Genomic DNA, 24,058 nt, shown 5'->3' with positions numbered 1-24,058 from the left:
ACTATGTTTTGAATTTTTATATTGAAAGTCGTTTATTTTTAGATCCATAATTGATATTGATTAGAGGGTGCTGTGGCTTAATTGGTTAGCGCGTTTGATCATTAAGCATGATATGGTATTTGTGGCCTGGGTTCGATTCCCAGCCGCTGCCAATCAACAACATCAGTTTATAATAATTATTAGTTTACTAATAACTAATATTTATCACAGCGCACTCCTTCGGTGGTATAACACTAAAACGCCACCGAAGTAAAATAATTAAATAAAGGTTGTTGGCTTGACCAATGCGCCATCTCACCACCACAGGCGCTGCAACCTGCACTAATAATAAACATAACGCGCAATTGCAGAGTTGTCAATTAAAAAGCTTTTCTTCTCCTTTCACCACCTTTTCTTCTACGCTCTATCCCCTTTCCAAAGAAAGTAACACAATTATATATAGGCATATTAATTGCCTGAGTGTTACTTCTCTTTTTTAAAAAAAAAAAAATCCATAATTGATATTACTCTGAAATCTTTCGTATATTAATACTAATTTAGATGTCTTACTATCAAAAAAAAATTCAAGTCAATTAGGTCCATAAGTACGCCTTATATTTTTAAAAAGGCGAGCCAAGGTATGGCAAAATTTTTAAATTTCAAATAGCTATTACTCGGAAATTATAAGAGATAAATAGCTCACGCAAGCATGTTTTTTCAAGACCTAAAAATCTTTGAAATCGGAAACAAAAAATGGCACCTGTATAAAAGTGTTACATGTTGAAGGTACCCTACTATGAGCCCCCATAGCACAGCCCCTGGTGCTTTTGTAGAGCCCATTTTTATAACTTAAACTCGAATACTCCTTGGCTACGCTAGCGTCAAACTTTATACCGATCGGACCAGCTGTTTAGAAATACCAGATTTATTTCCAAAAAATTTTGATTCTACACCACTGTGCAGCACCTCCGAGCGAAAGTTCTTAACGCTCCCGGGCAGAAAAAGCTTTTAGTCATTCGTTAAAAGAATAAAGGATAATGCTAGTTTGTCATTTCTTACTCTTTTAAGGGATGGCCAATCATTCACTGAACCGGTTGATGAAGCGAAAGTGGTGGCTCTAGATATTTCTAAGGCGTTTGATAGGGTGTGACATGGTGAGCTTCTATCAAAATTTATTGCTTTTCGCACTTGTTGAAGATGGAATCTCATCAAACGATTTGAAGATCAATTTAGGGGTACAGCAAGGCTCCGTCCTTTCTCCTACAACGTCAAACATCCAACCCTATCTATTCTTTTTCAGATGACAGCAACATTTGCCATTCAGATTCATTCAATTATAGACCAAGCCTTTCGAAGATTGGGGCAATGAGGCAAAACATGAATGTTAAGCTTAACCAATGTCTGACAATCTCTTAATGGGGTGGTGCTAATAGAGATGACTTTAATATACGTAAGACTGAATATTGTATGTTAACACACGACAGATCATATAACCGACCTAAAATGGAATACAACTCTCATGTATAGGCCTGTGCTTCGATGTCTGTTTTGGAGTTACTTATCTGTGACAGTAAGGTATCCAGCTCTATTGACTCACTGGAACATTGTCGCAACTGTTCTACCGATACTACATTAGAACGTACTCTGCAAAAATCAGGTAACTTGTTCCCAAAACCCGTAGTTTTTTACGCAATACATGTTCTTCGACAAAGGCTCATCCATTTATAGTCGACTGCACAGTGGATCGCACAACGCATTGCAGAGAAAATTCGTTATTTAACCGTATAGTCCATATGTTGAATAATCTTCTGCTGAATGGAAAAAAATAGCTTCGAAATAGTATGTTCTACTTCGCTAATATTTCCTGTCGAGTTCTATATTTTGTCACGTTCTGCATCCCATGTTTATTGCTAAAATGTACATTGAAAACAACAAAACCAGCCTTTTGCACTAAACATAGCGCTACTAAAAAGCTAACAAAAAATGGAAACATGAAAAACATTTGTTTTTTTTCATTTCAAAAGAATGTGAATGTCGCGTTCTGGATCATGAAAATGCCCATATCAATGTATAGGAAATTGCACCCTCTCTCCAAAAATATATTAACAAATTTAACAAGATTTGTTTTCAATAGATAAAAATACAGGCGAAGCACTGTGCTCCATAAGATATCCACAATAGTCGCAAGCTACTTTCAGTTCTTATATCGTTCTTGTTACTATTGCTGTAGTCGTCGTTGTTGTTGTTGTCGTTTTTATTTTCGTATCAAGGAAAATAAATAAAAATTATAAAAAAAAACTGTTGCTGATATAAAAATCTACAAACATACTTACTTACTTACATCCATAGAGAGAATGAAGAAATAAAAATTCTACTTCTAGTCATTCGTTTGGTTCTGGAGTAGTAAGTATTTGTGGGCATATTGTGTTGCTGTTATCAAACATTTGCATCCGGTTGTTCGATAGCAAGCATGTTGCATGCAACACTAGCAAATGGCCAGCCAACAATATAAAAAAAACAACATCATTATGATGTTTGGCTGCTACTTTAGTTATGAGGGGGCTGATGGCTTCGATAATAATGAGTGTCACGATAATGAAGATGTTGATGTGTGCGATTACAAACAAAACGACTGCAGACGAAGATGCAATCTGTGGACTGTAGTACAACTGAAAACCCCCTCAAACACACACCGACATCTGTGTGCAACGCGTTGAACAACTACGAAAAGAAGAAGAAACAAAAACATTTTTATGGAAATTTCGCATGCATGTCAGATTTATATAGTTGGTCGTCGAGAACGGTTTGAAAACAACGGTGTGTGTTCATAAAAAAAAATATTAAATAAAATTAATTTTAAAATAAAAATAAAAATGATTTCAATACAAACAGATTTAAAAATTTTTTAAAACACATGCCCAATATTTGCCAAAAATATAATTTTTTGCGATAAAAAAAAAAAATAAATCCTACAAAATAAACAAAAATTTTTGTATATACATAATTTAGAAATTTAAAAAAAACAACGCCAAATTTTTGTTTATATTTTGTAGTTTGGATAATAATGTGCATTTTGATACCCTGCCTAGTAACATAAATAAATCGCTTTTATTAAAGTTGATGTCTAAAACTTTGTTTTTATCGTGGTATAAGAAAACATTAATAACAAAAAAAAAAAACAAAAAACAAGAGCAGAAAAAATAACAACAACCAAAAAATTATAAATTTAATATTCACAACTTTAAAGGAATGAAATCTTTTAAAAATAATTTAAAACGATGATAAAAACTAAAATATTGGTTTTATCTTCAGCATAATAAAACATAAATGAATAATAAAGAGCAGTTCTGAATAAATTACATTAATTGAAAATGCTAAAAACGCTCAAAATCAAAGTTATGACTATATCTGACGCTTAACGAATCCTAGCGCAATCATTGCATAGCCGATTTAAAAATTTTTAAAAATGTGTATCAAAAGTAAAACAAAAGGGGTTTAAAATTTATCTTTTTAATCATAGATACAAATTTGTTTTACATTTTTTTAAATAAAATATTTAACTTTGTGACAATTAATTTCAATATTCTGAAATCCTGATTTATAACGAATAAAAAAATCATCAATATTTCAATAAAATTTATTGTAAAAAGTCAATGTTGTGTTATCTTATGTGATAAATTGAATTGATGTCTAAAATAATCTGTTAAATGAAGTTCATTGAAGTTCAATATGCAACCCTTTAGTGCATATTGTTGCCAATTGTCAACATTCCAGTTCCACTTAATTTTATACGAATATAAGCTTGATACTAATTCAGATTCTAATTCAGAAAAATCAAATGGAGTACGAAAAGTTTCAGCTAACGAAATTCTAAATCAAACTTAAGCTAAAGGAAATATAATAAATAAAAATCAATTAAATATTTCATACATTATAGAAAAATAAAAGTAAAAATCATGCATTTAAGGGTTAAAAGTATTTGTTTAGGACATACCCAAGGATGGCTAGCGTTACCCCTAAAACACCCATTCAGCTCAATTGCTGTTATCAAAATAACTTCAATTACCGTTAACGATATAATCGTAAATACCGTTACCTCTAAATACCGTTACAGATAATCTATAAATAGTTTAAATTATAAAACAACTAATTTTGTTTAAATAATTAAGTTTATTAAAATCTTTTAAATTGAAAATATCTACAGCATTTCCAATTGTATTTCAGAAATTTCCAATTAAATTTCAGAATTTTCCATTTGTTAATAGAACTTTCTAATTGTATTTCAGAATTTTCCAATTGTATTTCAGAAAATTCTAAATACAAATAGAAAATTCTGAAATACAAATAGGAATTTCTGAAGTACAATTGGAAAATTCTGAGAAACAATTAGAAAATTCTGAAATACAATTAGAAAGTTCTGAAATATAATTGGAAATTTCGGAAATATAATTGGAAACTTCTGAAATACAGATGGAAATGGTGTAGTACTAACTACCTTTGTCAACTAATTTTTAGTTTTTGTAAATTTTAATAGTTTAATTCTGGATGAAATTATCGTTACCGAAAAATCAAATCAGCGTTTCCATTACCTTTTTACCGTTTCAAAGCGGTCGCCAACCTTGGGAACACTGTTGCCAGATAGTTTTGGTATAAAATCGTCAAAATTGAACTAAAAAATTGTCAAAATCGGCAAAATATTTTTGAAATTGTTAAAAAATCGGAAAATATTAAAATACGTACTTTTTTCTTGCGAAATTTTAGAAAAAACTAACAATCCAATAAAGAATTCACATATTAAAAGAATTAATAAATAAATATTATATAAAATAGGTGTTATATAATAAGAATTATTTAATATTTGTATAAAAAAATTAAAAACTTGCACACTCATCACCATGAGTGGTAAGGGTATATATAAGTTATTATTTTCCACATTTTTTATTTACGATCCTTATAAATAGAGTAGTCGATATTTCGATGTTCGTCTGTCTGTCTGTTGAAATAAACTTCCCGAAGGCTCTCAATAACTTACAAACATGAATGGTACATAGCTAATTATAATCTGGAAGATCGGCTTACAAAAGGCTGAAAGATTTGCAAAAAGCTACGACTTACATATATCGCGAGTACAAAAACAGTTTAGAAACGTTTAGGACGTATACGAAATTCGGACCAACAATGTTTCAATTTCGGGAAAATCAAGTATCAGACTTAATTAACTTTAATAATTCTTTAGTATAGGTTTATAGAAATCTTTCAAGTAGCTGTTATACACATTGGCGGACGACTAAAATTAAAAACGACTAAAAACTAATTTTTTCAAAAATCTTAACAAACATTTTACATTTTGATTAATTAAATTATTAAAATCAAGTAATTTAAGCTCTTTAAATTTGGATTCTGTTTTTATATATAATCTTCATTCTTACAAAAACAATTACGGTTCAATTTGTATTCATTCTAGTTGTTAATTAAAATATTTGGGGTATTCACACGATCTAATATTTGGTCATATTGTCATAATGTCCTAATATATTATGATAGTTTAAACAAATTTTTGTTGTGTTTCAAACAAAATAGTTCTAAACTAATAACACTATTTGAACTATGTCAAAAAATAATACTTTTTTTGTTTAAAACACTACAACAACTATTATAATATATTAGGACATTATGACAGTCATATTGCAGACCATGTGAATAGCAGACCAAGTGAATACCCCAATTATATGAAAACCTTGATGTAAATATAAACTTTTCATAAAATCGTCATTTTGAGTACTAAAATCGGCAAATCGCACTTTGCCAATTTTCCGATAAATCGGCAAATCTTGCAACAGTGCTTGGGAATAATATTATAAACTATTAATCTTATTTCTTTGGGATATTATCTCCAAGTTTTTGTTTATTTATATAAACAATTTTATTTTAATTTAAACTTGAAAATAAATTTATTAGAGTACATATTCGAATAATCAACAATTACTTTCAATATAAATTGAAAAATTTTATTCATTCGAATAAAAAAAATTGTTTTCCTCGATTACATAGGTCAACAGCAAAAAAGGCTTGACTAACAGATTTGATGGCTACCTAAGTACAAAACTGTTCAAATTTTTCAATTCTATGAGTAGATTTTTATTAAAAAAATTTTAAGTAAAATTATAAATTTTGTTAGAAGTTTCTCCACATAATTAATAATAACTCAAGAATGGTTAGTCCAATGTTATTAAAATAAACTTAGAAAAGTTGAGATTTACATAACCTTTAATTCGTTTATATATTGCGTTTCAATCGGCTCAGTATTTTCGGACTAATAATAACAAATTGAATCAAAAAATATATTTTTTATGTGAAAATAGCTATTTTTTGGGTTAAAAAAACTCACGTAAAATCGAAAACGGCAGAAATTGTTCAGGTTTATTACTTTGTTGCAAAGCCGCATATAATAAAAACAAAATGAGATATCGAAGATAAAAATCGATTGATTCTTTTCGAATTTATTCACAATTAAGTGAATTCGCTCATTTTCACAAAATTTTAGTTTTTTTGTTTGATATACATAAAATTGAGTAGTTAATGTTCTTCTTTCGATTGTTTAAATTTTGAAAACATTTTCCCCAAGTAATGCACAAATTTTCACATATATATTGCGTTTCAATCGGCTCAGTAGTTTTGGAGTTATAATAACAAATTGAAGCAAAAAATAAATTTTTTACGTGAAAATTCAAATTTTCGTTTTAAAAAAATCATAAAAAAATCGAAAACTGCAGAAATTGTTTATATTTCTTGCTTTATCGCAAAGCCACGTGTAATAGGAACAAAATGAGATATCGATCATAAAAATCGATGGATTATTTTTGAATTTATTCACAATTAAGTGAATTCACTCATTTTCAGAAAATTATAGTATGTGCTTACAAGCGTGTACTTTGAGTGTAAATTTTACATGTGTTTTGTTTTTGTTAAAATAACAAAAATTGTAATTTCTTTAAAGATTCTGAATTATTATGAAGTCTATATAGCCTATGTCCATTTGTATGTTGAAATCAACATTCCGTAGCCCCCAAATAAATGATTCTTACATCAATATATACACTATAGACCCGGTGCGGTTGCCATTTAAAATCGGCTCACAAATATCTCAGATATAAGTAAAAAACCAGGACAACCTCGATTACTAACTCATTAATATAGACAATATGGATATCTATTGATAGATATTTTAAAGGCCTTTAGTACGACGTATACAACGCCATAGTAAGTCGAACCTAAATTGGGTCAAAATCGGGAAAAATATTTTTTGACCCGATTTTTTTCAATTCTGTTGTTTATTATTCTGGCAGTGATGGCAAGCAAAGATCGTGCAATTAGAAATTTTCTTGAGAGTTTTTCTGAAGTCGCACCTTCCCAGATATAGCCGAATTTGTAATTTATGTTATTTGTAATCTGATTACACCGATCCGCTTTTATTGGAAAACCATTTTGCACTGCTTATACATACAGATTAGTTTGTTATACCCTGCATCACAATAGTGAGGAGGATATATTGCATTAATGCTGATGTTTGTAACGCCCAAAATATTACATCAACACCCACCATAAAGTATCGACTAAGATTTCGGTAAAATTTGGCACAGCCGTTTTCGAAACTGGTTGAAAATCCTCTCGAAATAGGAAGTTTTTGACATAAATGTCTGATTTATATAGGTATACAAATTCCTCCACAAATAAGTTTTATATATCGTCAACTAAAATGCCAAATAACGTAACATAACTTTTCATAATATTATAGGTGAAGCATAAAACGATATAAAATGAAAAGTACTTGAGGTATTGAAACAAAATTTTCAGATCCGAATTGCTATGAAACGAAAAATAAAATTTATAAAAAAAACAAGTAAGAGTGCTATATTCGGCTGTGCCGAATCTTATATACGCTTCACCAAGTTATACTTCACAATTTTAAAATTTTTAAATAAACACAATTTAATTTTTTTTCCAGTTGTTTTTTTAATTTTTTGGAAAAATTTTTTTTTCGATTGTTATTTTAAATTTTAAAATTTTTTTTGTTTTTTAAATTTTTTTTGTGAAAAAAAAAATTCGGGTTAAACATTTTTTTTTCCGATTTTGATCCATTGTAGGTCCAACTTACTATGGTCTTATATACGTCGTTGCAAATGTCTTTGAAATATCTATCATTAGATATCCATATTGTCTATATTAATGTCTTAGTAATCCAGATATAGGTCAAAAATCGAGGTTGTCTTGGTTTTTTCCTCATATCTCAGCCATTTGTGGACCGATTTTGCTGATTTTAAATAGCAAAATTCTCGAAAGCATGTCTGACAGAATTATTGAAGATTTGGGGTCTTCAGAAAATTGATTTCAACAGACAGACGGACAGACAGACGGACATGGCTTAATCGACTCCGCTATCTATAAGGATCCAGAATATATATACTTTATGGGGTCGGAAATGAAAAATGTAGAAATTACAAACGGAATGACAAACTTATATACACTCAGGTCTCGTTTTATGCGATAGATGCGTTCCAAAAAAAATCGCATAAATTGAATTCGCATAAAACGATACTATAGCTTCATATAAAAACAAATGATTCGTTCCAAAATTCTGAAAAACCGCATAAATTCAAATTTTAATTAAAAAACCAAAGCAAAATCGCATAAAAAAATCAACAAAAATATAATTATTTCATTTATTTAAACAGTAAAAACAAAAACCCTTTAAAAAAAATAAACAAAAATATAATATTAATTCATTAATTATAGAAAAAACAGAAAATGATCCAAGAATTAAGCAAAAACATTTTTATGCAAATTCTGTAAATATGTATGATCAATCTGAATGACTGAATAATTGTCGGCATCGCTTAGGAATTGGTTCAACGTCACTTTCATCACTAGATGATATAATCATATTGTCATCATATTGTAAAATATCATTTTCATCAGTAGAACTTAAAAAAAAACATCTAAAATTTTAAAATCTATTAAAATTCCAAAAAAATCGTTAATTTAAAAACCGCATAAATTTGAATCCGCATAAAAAAAATCCGCACAAAACGAGACCTGAGTGTATACCCTTCTCACGAAGGTGAAGGGTATAATTATTGCAGATATTGAAACAACATTTTCAAATCCGAATTGCAATGTAACGAAAAATAATATTTATAAAAAAATAACACTTTGTGCTATGTACCTTACGTTATTTTGAATTGTTGTTTTCTAAAACCAAAATAACGTATCAAGCAGTTATTGACATTTTTTAATTTCTTAAGTTTTTTATTTTAATTATTATCAACTACTTATTTAAACTAAAACAAAAACATCATTAAATTTTCATGAACCCTGCAAAAAACAACAACCTAAAATAACATAAAATACAATTTATTTATTAACTACTCAAAACGTATACGTTATTTTGTTTAAGAAAATCATTCACTTGATAATACGTTTTTTGAAATTTTGTACACTTATGTAATATGATGTAGTGAATCGTAATCAATAATATAATCTAAATCGAATTTTTTTGAGATATGTTGTTTTGCATTTTAGGTGACGATATCTATAAATGGCCATAGCTCCTATACAACGACCACATCCGAAAATTAAACATGAAAAAAATATGGAAATTTTAAAAGAAAAGTAATTTGCTCATATACTCAGTGTAGGTTATTGCTTTCTTACTTGTTTTAAGGTAATGGAAGTGAAAATATTCGTACTGATGTTTTTAACGCAGAAACAAAATGGGCAATATCTTGGAATACCACTTGACTTAGAATCACTTTCGGTATTCCGATATCCGTCTGCTCAATCTAAACTTTATAATCAAAAATCCTTCAGTTTTTTCTTTTGAACTTAGGTCAAAATCTATGCACAGAGAAAACCGAATTTGTTGACAATCAAATGATTCTGCCTTAGTGAGCGAATTTCACAGTTAAGGCTACACAAAGAAAGGGTGACAAACGTTTGGTAGCTTCAACCGAAATTATTCATTATCAACTGACTTTCTGTTCATAGAACTGAAAAATGCTATGGGTGCAACCGATTCAATTGGAAACAAATTTAGTTGCAACTACGTATCTGTTTTCTCTATGTAGAAATGGCTCACAATCGGTCTTATGATTTCATCTAACATAGTCATGCAAATATATTCCCGGAATTTGATATCATGTCTAAATTAAATTATATAATTTACAGAAGTTATTCTTTTATGCGATAAACCGATCCTCATAGAATTTGATTGTTATTCGAAATAAAACTTATTCGTGTAAAATTGTGAGAAATTAAAGTGGTTTTTTCAAGTAGGACTCATGTAGGAACTATGTGCTGGTTCACACACGTCAAGTTTACTTGAGTTTATAGCAGAGAGAAGAAGAAAAATCTTTCCAATCTCCTCTCCTCTCTCATCTACAAACTCAGGTCTTCCTCAAGTAAACTTGACGTGTGTCAACCAGCGCTATGGTTGAGTATAATTTCTGTTTATTAAGAACTTTTTTTGGTATTTAAGAGATTTATGAACATTTTTCGTGGGAAACATCATTTACTTATAAAGTTGGTCGATCGTTAAACCGAAGGTCTGTTGTCGAGTGTCAAGCTTTAAGGCCGCCATGAGACCATACTATTAATGCATTAAGAATTCATTCCTTTAAAGTTCTTTGTATGTTGATATCAAAATATTCTACACACAAAAACTGAGTTGTGGTTTATTTTTTGTAAAAGTATTCAAATTTCAAAAATATTAAAAAAGTTTAATGGTTTTTATGTTCTAAAATTAAAATTTAGTTGTGGTGCGTAAGTCATACAATACGGGTTGCAAGTCGCGGAATAAATAAAACCAACTTTTAAAAAATATAAAAAAACCTTAAGGAAAACAAACAAACATCAAGAACAATCAACAACAATATGTGTGATGAGATGATAAATAAATGCATCACAGTGGCGACATTAATTAAAAGTGATTTAATTTAAAACGGCAGAAAAACAACAGCGAGTAAACTCTTCAAAAACATAGTTGCTGTTTTTTTTTTGTATAATAAATATTTAAAATACTTAAAATAAAGTGCAAAAAATACTACTTATATTCTACTGACTGACTGTCTGTCTGAGCATTATTTTCAATTAAGAAGAAAAGTGCATAAAGTTCAAAGCGCACACAGTATAAAATAAAAGCAGAAATTTCTTTTTTGCAAAAGTTTCTCTTTAATATTTTGGCAAAAACTATATAAAAAAAATAAAGTAAAAAACAACTACGTATACGTGTCCATTAGAGTTTTTCCGCGAGTGCAAGTTTTTCATCTGGCCCGTTATAGTATGTGCTAAAAGTTAGTCAACACCTTTTTGGCGAAAAACTAAAATAAAAAAAAAAAAACACAAGAAATTTTGTTGTTTAAAAACAGGCGCTGCTGCACAACAGAAGAAAAATGTCTCGCAACATTATCGTGCAATTGTTTGCCAGCTTGTGGTTGTTGTCTGTGTTGACAGCTCCCTCGTTGGCTGTTTATTGCCCCACAGGTTGCAACTGTTTTCAACGTACTGTTCGCTGTTTGCGTACACATTTAACTGCCATACCAAAAGTACCACAAGATACCACAGTTCTGTAAGTATTTCTTTTCCGCCTTTTTTTCTTTTTGTTTCATTCACTTCACATTCATTCAGATTTGCCTTTTTTTTTGTTTGTTGTTTTGTGCATTTTTTTCCCACCCCAAAACATTCATTCATTCTACTAGATAGAATTTTTGTTTGTAAACTTTTTGTTTTTATCTATTACTCTGAAAATATTTTAAGTTTTTTGTTTTTTTTTCATCCAGGTTCTTTTATTTTCGCTAAGGTTCATCTCATGTTCATGTTTTTAAGTTTTTTGTTTTTATTTTCAAATGTGGTTTAAAGTTTTATTTTTTTTTGTGCAACAAAAATTCACATTCTCTCAGAAAATCTTCCATTAACATTTTATTATTTAAGAATTGTTTGTGTAGAAATTGTCACTTTAACATCTGTTGTTAATAGTTTATAGTTTTATAAAACAGTTTATAAAAATTCCAGTAAATATGTATGTGAAAAATGTTGTTTTAAATTGAAGAAAAAAACTTTTTGATTTTAAGTTTTATTGAAGAAAGTGTGTAAAGAGTGTTTTTATTTAGAAACTTTAAATTGGCAGCACTGCTTTTTGTGACAGCTGATTTGAGAGTAATCGCTTGTTTTTTTGAGGTTAGTTTGGTTTGGCAATTAATCATGAATAGACTCATGCCTGAGCAACATTAGAACTAATTATTAACGCATAATCAACATATTTTCGACTGCTCAAACAGAATTCCGGCGGGACATTTGTATGAGCGTCCGATATTGCCCAATTTCAATACCAAAGAAACCTTATCAACAGAGTATTTCAGCTAGCTAGCTCCTTTCGTTAGGGCCATATTGTGTTTTCAACAGACTGACGGACGGACATATTTAGATCGCCATAGAATCTTATGAGGACCCAGGCTATACATATATACTTTTTGGATGTACGACCAATATTTCAATATGTTACAAACGAAATGACAAAAACAAAAATATACCCTCCATCTTTTTTGATGGTGGTTACAAAAATGTGTCCAAATTTTGAATAGAGTCCTTCGCCGGTCCTTCCAAATTTAAATCATTTTATGGGTAATCCCTAATTTTATATGCCCTAATATGTTTTGAATATGTCATGTAAGGCTTTAATCAGTTTCTCCACATAATTTATAATATCTCAAAAAGGGTTAGTCCGATAATGGTTCACGTCAAGTGAACCAACTTTTAAAATCGATGTCTTCCGATCGGGATTTACACCAAGGTTAGACCTATTGGATAGTAATTCAGACACGATTTTCAACAAGATCGGTCCAGAACTCTTTGACATTTTGGCCAAACATGTGATTTTTCTCATCCATGTAACTTATTACCTATTGTTCTTAGCAAAATGTGTTCGAAAAAAATATTTTAAAAAAAATAAAAAATTTTTAATATTTTTTTCCGAAATCAAAAACTTTTTTAACTTTTTTCTCAAAATGGGCCCTTTTTTTCTTAAAATAAAGCTTAGATATTTTCCTTGAAGACCTATTTGGTCGCTTAGTGGGATGCGAGTTTGATATCTATCAAAAAAAAGTTTTGTAACTCAAAACATGCAATTTTTGACTTTTTTTGCAAAATCAAAAACTTTGTTGACTTTTTTTATCTTTCAAAATAAATGTTTTGTAACTCAAAACATGCTATTTTTCAGTTTTTTTTTTCAAAATCGAACTTTTTTTCCAAAATGTGCCCTTTTTTAAAATTTTTTTGCTCAAAAGTAAGCTTGGGTCTAGTCCTTTAAGATCTATTTGGTCGCTTAGTGGGATGCGAGTGGGATATATAGCAAAATAAATGTTCTAACACAAAAATTGTATGTCTTGACTTACAAAATAATTATTTTGATAGATATTCCACTCGCATCCTACTAAGCGACCAAATAGATCTTAAAGGACTAGACCCAAGCTTACTTTTGAGCAAAAAAAAATTTAAAAGGGCCCCTTTTGAAAAAAAGTTCTATTTTACACTTATATAGATTTTTTTATTGAAAATGGAAAAAAAAACAAATTTTGAAATTTGTAATTTGTAATCAGGAATCCCGCAATTCCCAAAAAAGTATTGAAAAATTCCAAAAATGGTATTTTCTCTTTTTTTGGTTATAATATCCATACTAGGGGCGGGGTTATCGGAACCCTTTACAAAATAATTAAGAACATATTGGGCCATCTAAAATAGATTATTATAATTTGATATCGACTATAAGAATATTTGCTCTAAAGTTGAATTTTACATAAAAAATAGGCATTTTTTGAATGGACCTGGTCGCCTCGGTATCAAAAATTATAATTTTTTTTTATTTAAAATATTTGACATAAAGCTAGCTTTTCAAGAAGTAGAAATTCATTATACATCCTTTTAGAAATATTTTAGATAACTTAATAAGAATAAAAGTACTTTTTTCCCTAAAAAATATCGAAAATCGCCTTTTTTATTTTTTTAAATTCAAATGCATGTAACTCTGGACTCAGCCGTGATTTTTAACCAATTCTTTCTTTATTTGATATATACATCTGTTGTTAATCCTATAAAAGAAAAGTGGAGAAAATCAGGAAATATTTGGAACAGCGGTCATCAAAAAACTGGAGTAGGGTGGGTAAAAATGTTGAAAATTTAATTTTCAAATGCGAATATCTCCTAAGCTATAAAAGATAATTGATAGCTACGACGAGGTTTTATGTAGTGCTCGATGAGAAGATTCTATTCAGAATCAGAATCGAAATATTTTGGAAATAAATCTGCCATTTCTAACTGACTGATTTTTGACGATTTATCGTCACTAAAAATACAATATAAAAATCATGTAGATTTTTTATCAAAATTATTTGAGCATTTTGCTTATGTGTAACTGTTTGGAAAACCAAATCACTTGATTTCGTTAAACTCAAGCAATATATTCGTTCATATGTGAATAAACTTAAAGTCTATAATTTAAACTTATCATGCTTAATCCTTATGTACTTTCACCTACAAGTGTGTACATTAGGGCTATAACTTTTTTTTACATTTTACATCCACAAAACGCGGTGAAGTTTGGAGATAATAATAAGAGGGTATAATGCGTTTGTGCAGATGTTTGTAACGCCTAAAAATATTGATGTAACACCCACCTTAAAGTATACCGATCGGCTTAGAATCACTTTCTGGGTCACTTTTCCAGCCGTCCGTCTGGTTGGCTGTCCATGTAAACCTTGTGCGCAAAGTACAGGTCGCAATCTTGAAGATATTTCAATCAAATTTGTTAAATACAATTTTTTCTGACAAAGGACCAAGCCTATTGAAACAGGCTGAAATCGGTCCATTATTTCACCTAACCCCCATACAAATGTCCTCCCGAAATTGGACTTTATTGGTCATAAATGTTTAATTTATATATGTATCTCCACAAATTTCGGTCCAAATAGGTTTTTTATATAAAAAATTCATGTCACCAAATTTTGCTATGATCAGTCCATAATTAGTCATAGCTCCCATATAGACCCGCTTCCAAAAATCACTTTAACATGCATAAATCTCTTAAAAATGTTGGTATACACACAATATTCACCATAAATAGCTTTCATATAGACATAAATCACACGACCTAATTTAATGGTGATCCGTTCATAATTGGTTATAGCTCCCATATAAGGCCCACTTCCGAAAATCACTCACGAATAAAATTATTGAAATTTTAAAAGAAAAATGTTGTTGCTCATGTATCAAGCCCGACCATACTTTCTTACTTGTTTATTTTTTTTTATACAAAAAATGCAAATAGTTTTTGTTTTGTATATATATCAAAAATTTGTGGTAACGGGAAAGAATCCGCTGTTTTACTATAAAAAAATAAAGAAAAGTAATAAAAATTTGAGAAAATTTTTACTTTAAAAAATCATTTTTGTGGGTGAGGTTTTTATTCCAATATGACCCGAAAAAAATGTTATTGTAAATAACACAACATTTGCCATCGCATGGTGCTAGGGCCAAAATTTGGTTATAGCCCTAATGTACATTCATATACATATTTAAATACTATACATTAATACGTAACTACAGGTATTAATATTAAATATGTACACTTATAGGTTAAGTTAATATTTGATTTATGTTATTTTGTAAACTTATTAACACATTTCATAAGCTTGTTTAAGGAATAATATTTCGTAAATGTTTCAGTAATTATTATAAATTATGTTTAAATGTTATCTTGTTGAATTTTAGATAAAATGTATGACAAAGTCTGTTCACAAAAAGTAGGCCAAACCAGACTCAATTAAATCTATATACATACATATATAAAAATGAAATGGTCCATGTATGTAATGCCATCACGTGATAACGGCTGGAGCGATTTGGCTGATTTTTTTATTCGATTCGAAATTTTCAGGAGATGGTTTGTAATGAAAAAAATTCCGGGTAAAACTCGGAAATTTTTTTTGAGTCCTGTCAACTTTACTAAAAAAAGCCCCCTAAAGTATGCAGTACAAATTTAGATATTTTATTTGAAAATAAATAAGAACAGGCAGGTGTATGTGGGTTGGAGAACTTGAAGAACTAACATTAGTAAATAGGTACCGGGCGAAGCCGGGTCGGTCAACTAGTTTTTTTATAAAAATCTTTTCATTTTTCTAAATCAAAGTTTTAAACAGAAAAAGAAAATGTTCTATTGATCAGATTGAAATAATTATTTATATATAGTTTTTCTTTAAATTGCAATTACCTTAAGCTACGTATACACGATTGTCAGATTGTCAGATAAATGCTCAGAAAATGGTTAACACAACCATGAGAACTTATGATGAAACATATGGGTGTTAACCATTTATTGAACATTTTCTGACAACTTTGTAAGAATATGACAACCGTGTATTAGAGACCTTAGTTTTAACACGGTTATCGTAATAAAATATAAGAAATTGCTGCTGGCTCTATTTATGTATGTTTAATTTGCTTTTAATCACTACATATATTAAGTATGAATACAATATATTTAAGTAGTGAAATATGTAGTTAATTTTATTCATTGTCTTTTATGTGTATCCGACTGTGTATATGAGTGAATAATTTAAAGTAACTTTAATACAAATATCAGTATTTGGGTCAATAAACAATAAAAGTTTTTAAAATGATATAATACATATTTATTATTCTGATGTATTGCACATGCATATATGTATACTTTATACACTAATGGATATTTACTACTTAAATACCGATACAAACATATATGTGTATATATAATATATACAATATATTAATCGTTAAATAATTTATTAACAAACCATATAATTATTAACGTGCGTTGCTTGATAAATCGTTTAAAATTTAAAAAATAATATCGATCTGAATGTTTTTAAGGATATTCAAAATAAGCATTTATACTGGAATTCCAGCTAAAAGCAAGTGTAATTCAAGCCTTGAATTATAATCAAGCAATTGAATTACAGTTGTATTACACTTTATTTCAATAGCATTCTCCAGTAAAAAGGAAACATAAGTTAAAGCCATGTGTTATTTCTTTGACAAATATTTAATTTAAATGCGAATATCTCCTAAGCTATAAAAGATAATTGATAGCTACGACGAGGTTTTATTTAGTGCTCGATGAGAAGATTGTATATTTGTAAGTTTTTTGAAATCGGAACACAAACGAAGAAATATAATCATTTTTAAAATTGAACATAGCCGAGGTGTCCTACTTTAGGGACCCCTGGTCCCGCTCGTGGTGGGGTCATGAGGTCCGAGTTCAAAACTTAAACTCGACAACACTTCCTCTTTGCGCATGTGAAATTTCGTTTTAATTGGACTAAGGGTTTAGAAGTTACAGATTTATTTCCCTCTTTTTTTTTCTCATACCACTGTGGCGCCATTTTATTATTCAAGACATTTAGCTAAGACACAATGAGGAACCTAGCAGAGACACAGTATAGTATTATATTCCAATAATAATTTTACATTCTTAACAATATGACCACGTTAATATACATTAAGCTTTAACTTCTTGACGTTAATGAAAATACAATGGTGTATATATTATATCCTTTTATTGTTTATACAATTTATAGTTATGGCACAACATTGTCGGAATTGCTATTGTTCAATTTTAATACAAAGTTAATAATAGTTTTAAATTAGCACATGGGGAAAGTTTTAAATTAAGTCAAATAAAGAAACTTAAATATGAATTTTAACTATAATAATATCTACATTTAATTTGAAACATATATAAATATTTAATAGAAATGTATGTTAATAAAGACCTCATAGGGATGATCCATAACAAAGAGGAAAGCAGTGGGATTTGTGATATGGAAATTTACCACAGTTAATATGTATTGTAAGACTTAATAAAATCATATGGTAATAATCAAAGTGGATATCAATTTTAGTTTTGAAGTTATGAACCAATATGTGTTAAGAGTATTTTGGTACAAAACTCCCAAACTAGCACTAGAGGAAGTAAGATAATTGTCTCCTAAATTGAAAAAAATAGAATGTGTACTATTCAATAAAAGATTTGTTCGTTAACATATCACAATAAAATTTGTTGCGTCAGTGAACTTTTTGTTAGCAAATGCAATGGTGAAAACATATTATTACGTTTTTACCTTTTAAAAACGGTGGTTTATTTCCTTTAAATAATCTTCTATATATATAGCAAGTAAGAAAGTATGGTCGGTCAAGCCCGACCATATAATACCCTACACCAAGTAAATGAGTAAAAATATTTTTCTTTTAAAATATAAATAATTTATATTCGTGAGTGATTTTCGGAAGTGGGCCTTATATGGGAGCTATGACCAATTATGGACCGATCACCATAAAATAAGGTCGTATGTTTTATGTCTATATGAAAGTTATTTATGTTGAATTTTGTGTATATACCAACATTTTTAAGTGATTTAAGCACGTTAAAGTGATTTTCGGAATGGGAGCTATGACTAATTATGGACCGATCGAATGGACCAATTTCAGCCAGTTTCAATAGGCTTCGTCCTTGGGCCGAAAAAATTGTATGTACCAAATTATATCGAAATATCTTCAAAATTGCGACCTGTACTCTGCTCACAAGGTTTACATGGACAGCCAGCCCACCAGCCAGACGGACGGACATCATTTAATCGACTCAGAAAGTGATTCTAAGTCGATCGGTATACTTTAAGGTGGGTGTTAGACCAATACTTTTGGGCGTTACACACATCTGCACAAACGCATAATACCCTCCCCACTATGATGGTGTAGGGTATAAAAACGAAATGGTGCATGTATGTAATGGCATCACGTGAGAACGCCTGGAGCGATTTGGCTGATTTTTTTTAATACGATTCTAAATTTTCAGGAGATGGTTTGTGAAGAAAAAAATTCAAAAAATCAGGGTAAAACTCGGAAATGTTTTTTTGAGTCCAGTCAACTGTAATAAAAAAAGCTCCCTAAAGTATGCAGTACAAATTTAGATATTTTATTTGCAAATAAATAATAACAGGCAGGAGTATGCGGGTTGGAGAAACTTAAAGAACTAACATTAGTAAATGCTACCGGGCGAAGACGGGACGGTAAACTAGTTTAATATAAAAGTAGTTTAGTAGTTTAAAATTGTAACAACTCTTTATTCATATTTACACAACAACACTTTAAATATTCGCTATTGATCAATTAACAAGGTCTCTTATCATGTCATATTGTCATAATGTCCTAATATTTCACAATGGTTTTTCTTGTTTTTCAAGCAAAAATTACCTAAAATAATACTACTCTGTATGCTATGATTATTGTGTTATCGTAACCAACCAGCAGAGACCTGCGCCGAATGCCTAAGAGTCGTTTAAGCCGAGCTGACGAGTCGTGATATATTAGGACATTATGACAATATGACTGATAAGAGACCTTGTGAATTGACCATATGTGTTATTATATAAATACACGTTTATAATTCAAAACTTATATAGCACACTGTTAGGCATTTAATTTATCTTTACTTAATGATGCTTCAAATTAGACTGAGTGGTTGATGTTCTCACGGCCAACTTATATACAATGCATCAACGTCTAGAACTTTCCAGCTCCATCTATCGATGCTTCTTGAAAGCTCTAGTTCATTGTTAACCAAACTCTCACAACAATAGATTTGCTTCGTATTCTAGTGTTACGATGTGTGTACTCTGAACCAAATTTCTTATGAAAATATCCTTCACTGGCAACACTTGTAAATAACTCATGTTCGTTTTTTAATTTCGGTTTCACATATAAGAAACTCACACATAGACGGTGCCCGCGGGTGTACTGTTGGAGACCAATGCTCTAGTTCTACAATGATCAACTCAAAGCTTTTATTCTATGTTGTATGTTCCACAGCTATTAACAGGTCCACAGTTATATTAAGCGCTGTTAATTGTCCACAATTAGAAGTTTCCAGAAAAAGGTTAAGAAACATGATGCAACTTTAAAGCAGCCTTTAAAATCGTTCTAGTTTCGATTGCTGCCAATGATTCTGGTCTGTTTCTCTACAACTGGATAGATCGTTCATTATTTCGCAAAGTTGTTTTGACAAATAATATATATTTGTTAATTAAAAATACTTTTTTTCTCATCCAATAAAACACTTGATGCTATGATGATATTATAATGTCTACGTAAATAAGTACATATGTTTAATTATGATTTCAATGCAAATAAAAGATAAATTTTCATCAACGCCATTCATTGAATGATAAAAAATCTTAAACAAATAATTAATATATTGTATTTTGTGTGTTACATTATAATTAAAATTTATATGAAATAATATGATGCAACAATTAAACTGTGCTTTAAAATTAAAATAAAAATGCAAAGAACTAGCCAACAGACTTAGGGCCATTATTACAACTTGTCTATAAGTTGGAAATAGTAAAAGTTAACTTTAGGTAATAGAAAAAGGTACCCTTAACCCTCCGACGGTTGAGTAGTTTTTGCTCTTATACGAAGTACAAGGTCCACAGCATTTTTTAAACATTTTTTTTCTTTTGATTTATTATTATTTACTAATTATACATGTATAATGAATGTTAGAAAAAAAATCTCCTTTTATATATAACATTATTCATTTTTTATGAGTTTTATATGAAAAAAGCCTAAAAAACTATTGTTGAAATTTCAGTACAAGGTCCCTTTTCACACGTTCCCGTACTAAACACATTTAAATCTCAATAGAAACCTAACTATTGGTCGGATTTAAACGATTCTAGATACAATTTCCTTGGAATACATGGTACGGGTATACTTCCCATGGACCATCAAGGAGTAATTTCAGTTTGAAAATGAAAAAGGTCCCCAGTAACCTTTTCATCTTTTCTGATTTAAATCTCAATAGAAACTAAACTATTGGTCGGATCGCTTTGATTTTTTTTAAACGATTCTAGATAAATTTTCCTTGGAATACATGTGGATATACTGGACCATCAAGGAGTTAACTTTAACCAACCCGCCGGAGGGTTAAAGTTAACTTTTACTATTTCGAACTTATAGGCAAGTTGTAATAATGGCCCTTAGTGTATGAACTAGTTCGATTGAGAAATTACAGCGTTATAAACTGTTAAGTAAACTAAAATAGCTTCAACTTCTTTAAAATTTCAAGAACAAAGTTATAAAGGACTCAGCCTAATCTCATTTAAATCATTGGTGGTTAGTAATCTAACCACCATATTACTTACGTTATTTATCAAAGAGTATAGTGTAAAATAAAACTTTGTTACACAAGCCAATCAAACAAACACCAAATAACAAAGTAACACCGAATTTAATGAACAATAAACACTCTGACTTTTTTTATTGAATGCGGGAAAACCCCTTAGAAAAACTGCGGTTTACAATATTTTCAAATTAATATATTAATCTAACCAGAGCAACCTGACGGCAAAGTTTTGCAAAAAAAAACTTAAACGATGACTTAAAAAAAATGTAATTGTTTAGCAAAATGCCAATAGATGTTAATACAAATTTTTTTAAAGACTCTAGAAAAGGTGGTTAGAAAAGTGACCACTAAACATGAATGAGTTAAATGGCTTACTGTTGTAACTTGATAAGTCACCCATATTAGAAAACTGATTTGATTTACTTTTGATTTTATGTTAATTTTATTACTATATGCCTTGGCCACATCCACCACAAATATAATTTGAATTTTCGTTTTTTTTAATATTTAGATTCGAGTTACTGCGGTAAGCCCTTTAGCTGTAGTACCTACCCTGTCTTTAAACAATTTACAAATTATTAGTTATATTTTTATTTATAATAATAATTACACAAACTATGTATTTAAAATGTTTCATTTAAATATAATCCCGGGTAATAAATTTCAATAATAATTAAATAAATTAATTTGCCCATTGTCCTGGCAATTATTATTGTGATTATTACTTTATATTTATAATTAATTAAAATATGTTTAAAAATTCAAGTGCGTAATGGTAAAAGTGGGAAATAGTTAATAATGTTAAGGATGTCCCTTGTATGAATTTCAGAGATTTATTGTAATAAAAAAAGGAATTTTTATTTTATAGGAGAAATAGAAATAGCTAATAAAATTTGTCATTCATATTTCATCTCATTAAATGTGCTGAGCAACAGGAGCAGGTATTAATGAGAAGTTCTTGAAAACTATTTCACTACAAAATGTGAGTTAAATTGATAATGTTTACGGTTATACACTCTGCAGTCCAGAAGAATGCTTCAGGCGGTTCATAGCGAGCCATAAAATGTATTTTTCTTTATCTTTTAATTTCCAGACCTTTTTTCTAATTTGTGTTCTTTTCAGACATAAGATTGGCATAACTGTTAAAGGATAAGATAGAAACTTTTTCAGAATGTACATTTGTTAACAAAAAATTTGCCCTTTGCCCTATTTTTGCCATTTTTTTGTTGTTATTTTCTGGAAAAAATTTGTCATTTAACAATTTAATAGTTTTTTTCTGAACAATTTCATTTGTTGATAAAAATGTTGACATTTTACTGCACTGTGCGCTATTTTGTGGAAAAAATTAGTCATTTAACAATTTAATGTCTCAGATAATACATTTTTTTTTAAAAAAGTGTTCATTTGTTGAAAAAAAAAATTGCACTTTTTCTGCCCTTTGCCATTTTTTGAGTTCTGTTGACAAAAAAAATTGCACTTTCTCTGCCCTTAGCCATTTTTTGAGTTCTTGTCTGGAGAAAAATATTCATTTAACAATTTAATGTCTCAGATAATACATTTTTTTTAAAAAAAATTTTCATTTGTTGAAAAAAAAAAATTACACTTTTTCTGCCCTTTGCCATTTTTTGAGTTCTTGTCTGGAAAAAATTAACCACTTAACAATTTAATGTCAAGGATAATATGTTTTTTTTTAATAAAAATGTTCAATTGTAGACAAAAAAGTTGACATTTTCTGCCCTCTGCCATATTTTGTGTTATTTTCTGGAAAATCTTAGTCATTTAACAATTTAATGTCACGGATAATAAGTTTTTTTCTAAAATTGTTTATTTATTGACAAAAATATTGCCATTTGTCATTTAACAATTTAATGTCAAGGAGAATGCTTTTTTTAAAAATGCTCATTTGGTTATAAAAATGTTGCTCTTTTTCTGCCCTATTTTGTGTTTTTTTTTTCTGTAAAAAAGAAGTCATTTAAAAATTTATTGTACAAGAAACACTCTCTGAGTTCCGAGAAATCTGTATCGGGTATTTTGGAAAATTAGGAAAATTAGGAACCCAACCACATAACGTTTTCTTCTGGCAAAATGTTGCCCTTTTTTAACAATTTAATGTGCAAGAAACATAAATTGTCAGCTCATTTGAACTATCTATTAAAAAATAAACTTACAGCATACCCTTTTTCATATGCATCAGGCACAAAAAATTTAATTGCACTTTACAATTATCATCATTCCATTACAGCAGCCAATTCATTTGAAATAAAATTTTTTAAAACTATTTAAATACCAAATTAAAGCCTGAAAAATGGCGAAATAAATTTAATGAATTCATTTGAATGAAATGATTTAAAAGCTGTTGTTGTAAAATGTTTCAGTGAAAAGGGATTTTCATGGAATTAAAAACGAAATAAAAGGGGGGAGCTATAAATAAGTGAGAAGCCATTAATGATAAAAAGCATACTTATAAAATATAGTAGCTGGGTAGCAGTTGGGGTTCTAGAAATTGGCTTTTTGCTAATATAAAACGAATAATCGATTACGTTATGCCAAAAAAGTCGTAAGGTCGACTAAATGAATAGAGTTATAAAATAATCGGTAAAAAATAAGCAATATATGTACCTACTAAAAAAAGTCATAAAGTCCACTTTTTTATTGTAAACATTTTAAAAACTACATTGTTCTCATCAATAAATTTGACAATAGAATAAAAACTGTTAAGAAAAACATTGCCAACAGTCGACTATTAAAAAAATGAAAAAAGTCGAAAAGTCGACTTTTTATTTTAACTAAAACTCTAATAAGAAGCAAATAGAA

The 24,058-nt window shown here is 29.3% G+C and overlaps 1 protein-coding gene across 1 annotated transcript in view; it reads left to right on the top strand.

The window, feature by feature from the left end:
- The first annotated feature begins 10,809 nt into the window (after nucleotides 1–10,809).
- Pxn (Peroxidasin) overlaps nucleotides 10,810–24,058 on the top strand; it is a 167,676-nt gene continuing 154,427 nt past the window's right edge. The window contains exon 1 of the mRNA XM_065506165.1: nucleotides 10,810–11,602. Coding sequence (XP_065362237.1) covers nucleotides 11,427–11,602 — 176 coding nt within the window. The 5' untranslated portion in view covers nucleotides 10,810–11,426. The remainder of the gene's footprint in view (nucleotides 11,603–24,058) is intronic.

Source organism: Calliphora vicina, chromosome 3 (assembly GCF_958450345.1).
Source record: "Calliphora vicina chromosome 3, idCalVici1.1, whole genome shotgun sequence".
NCBI classification, from domain to species: domain Eukaryota; kingdom Metazoa; phylum Arthropoda; class Insecta; order Diptera; family Calliphoridae; genus Calliphora; species Calliphora vicina.
The sequence above is the reverse complement of the archived record's forward strand: the minus strand, read 5'-3'. Positions and strand labels throughout refer to the sequence as shown.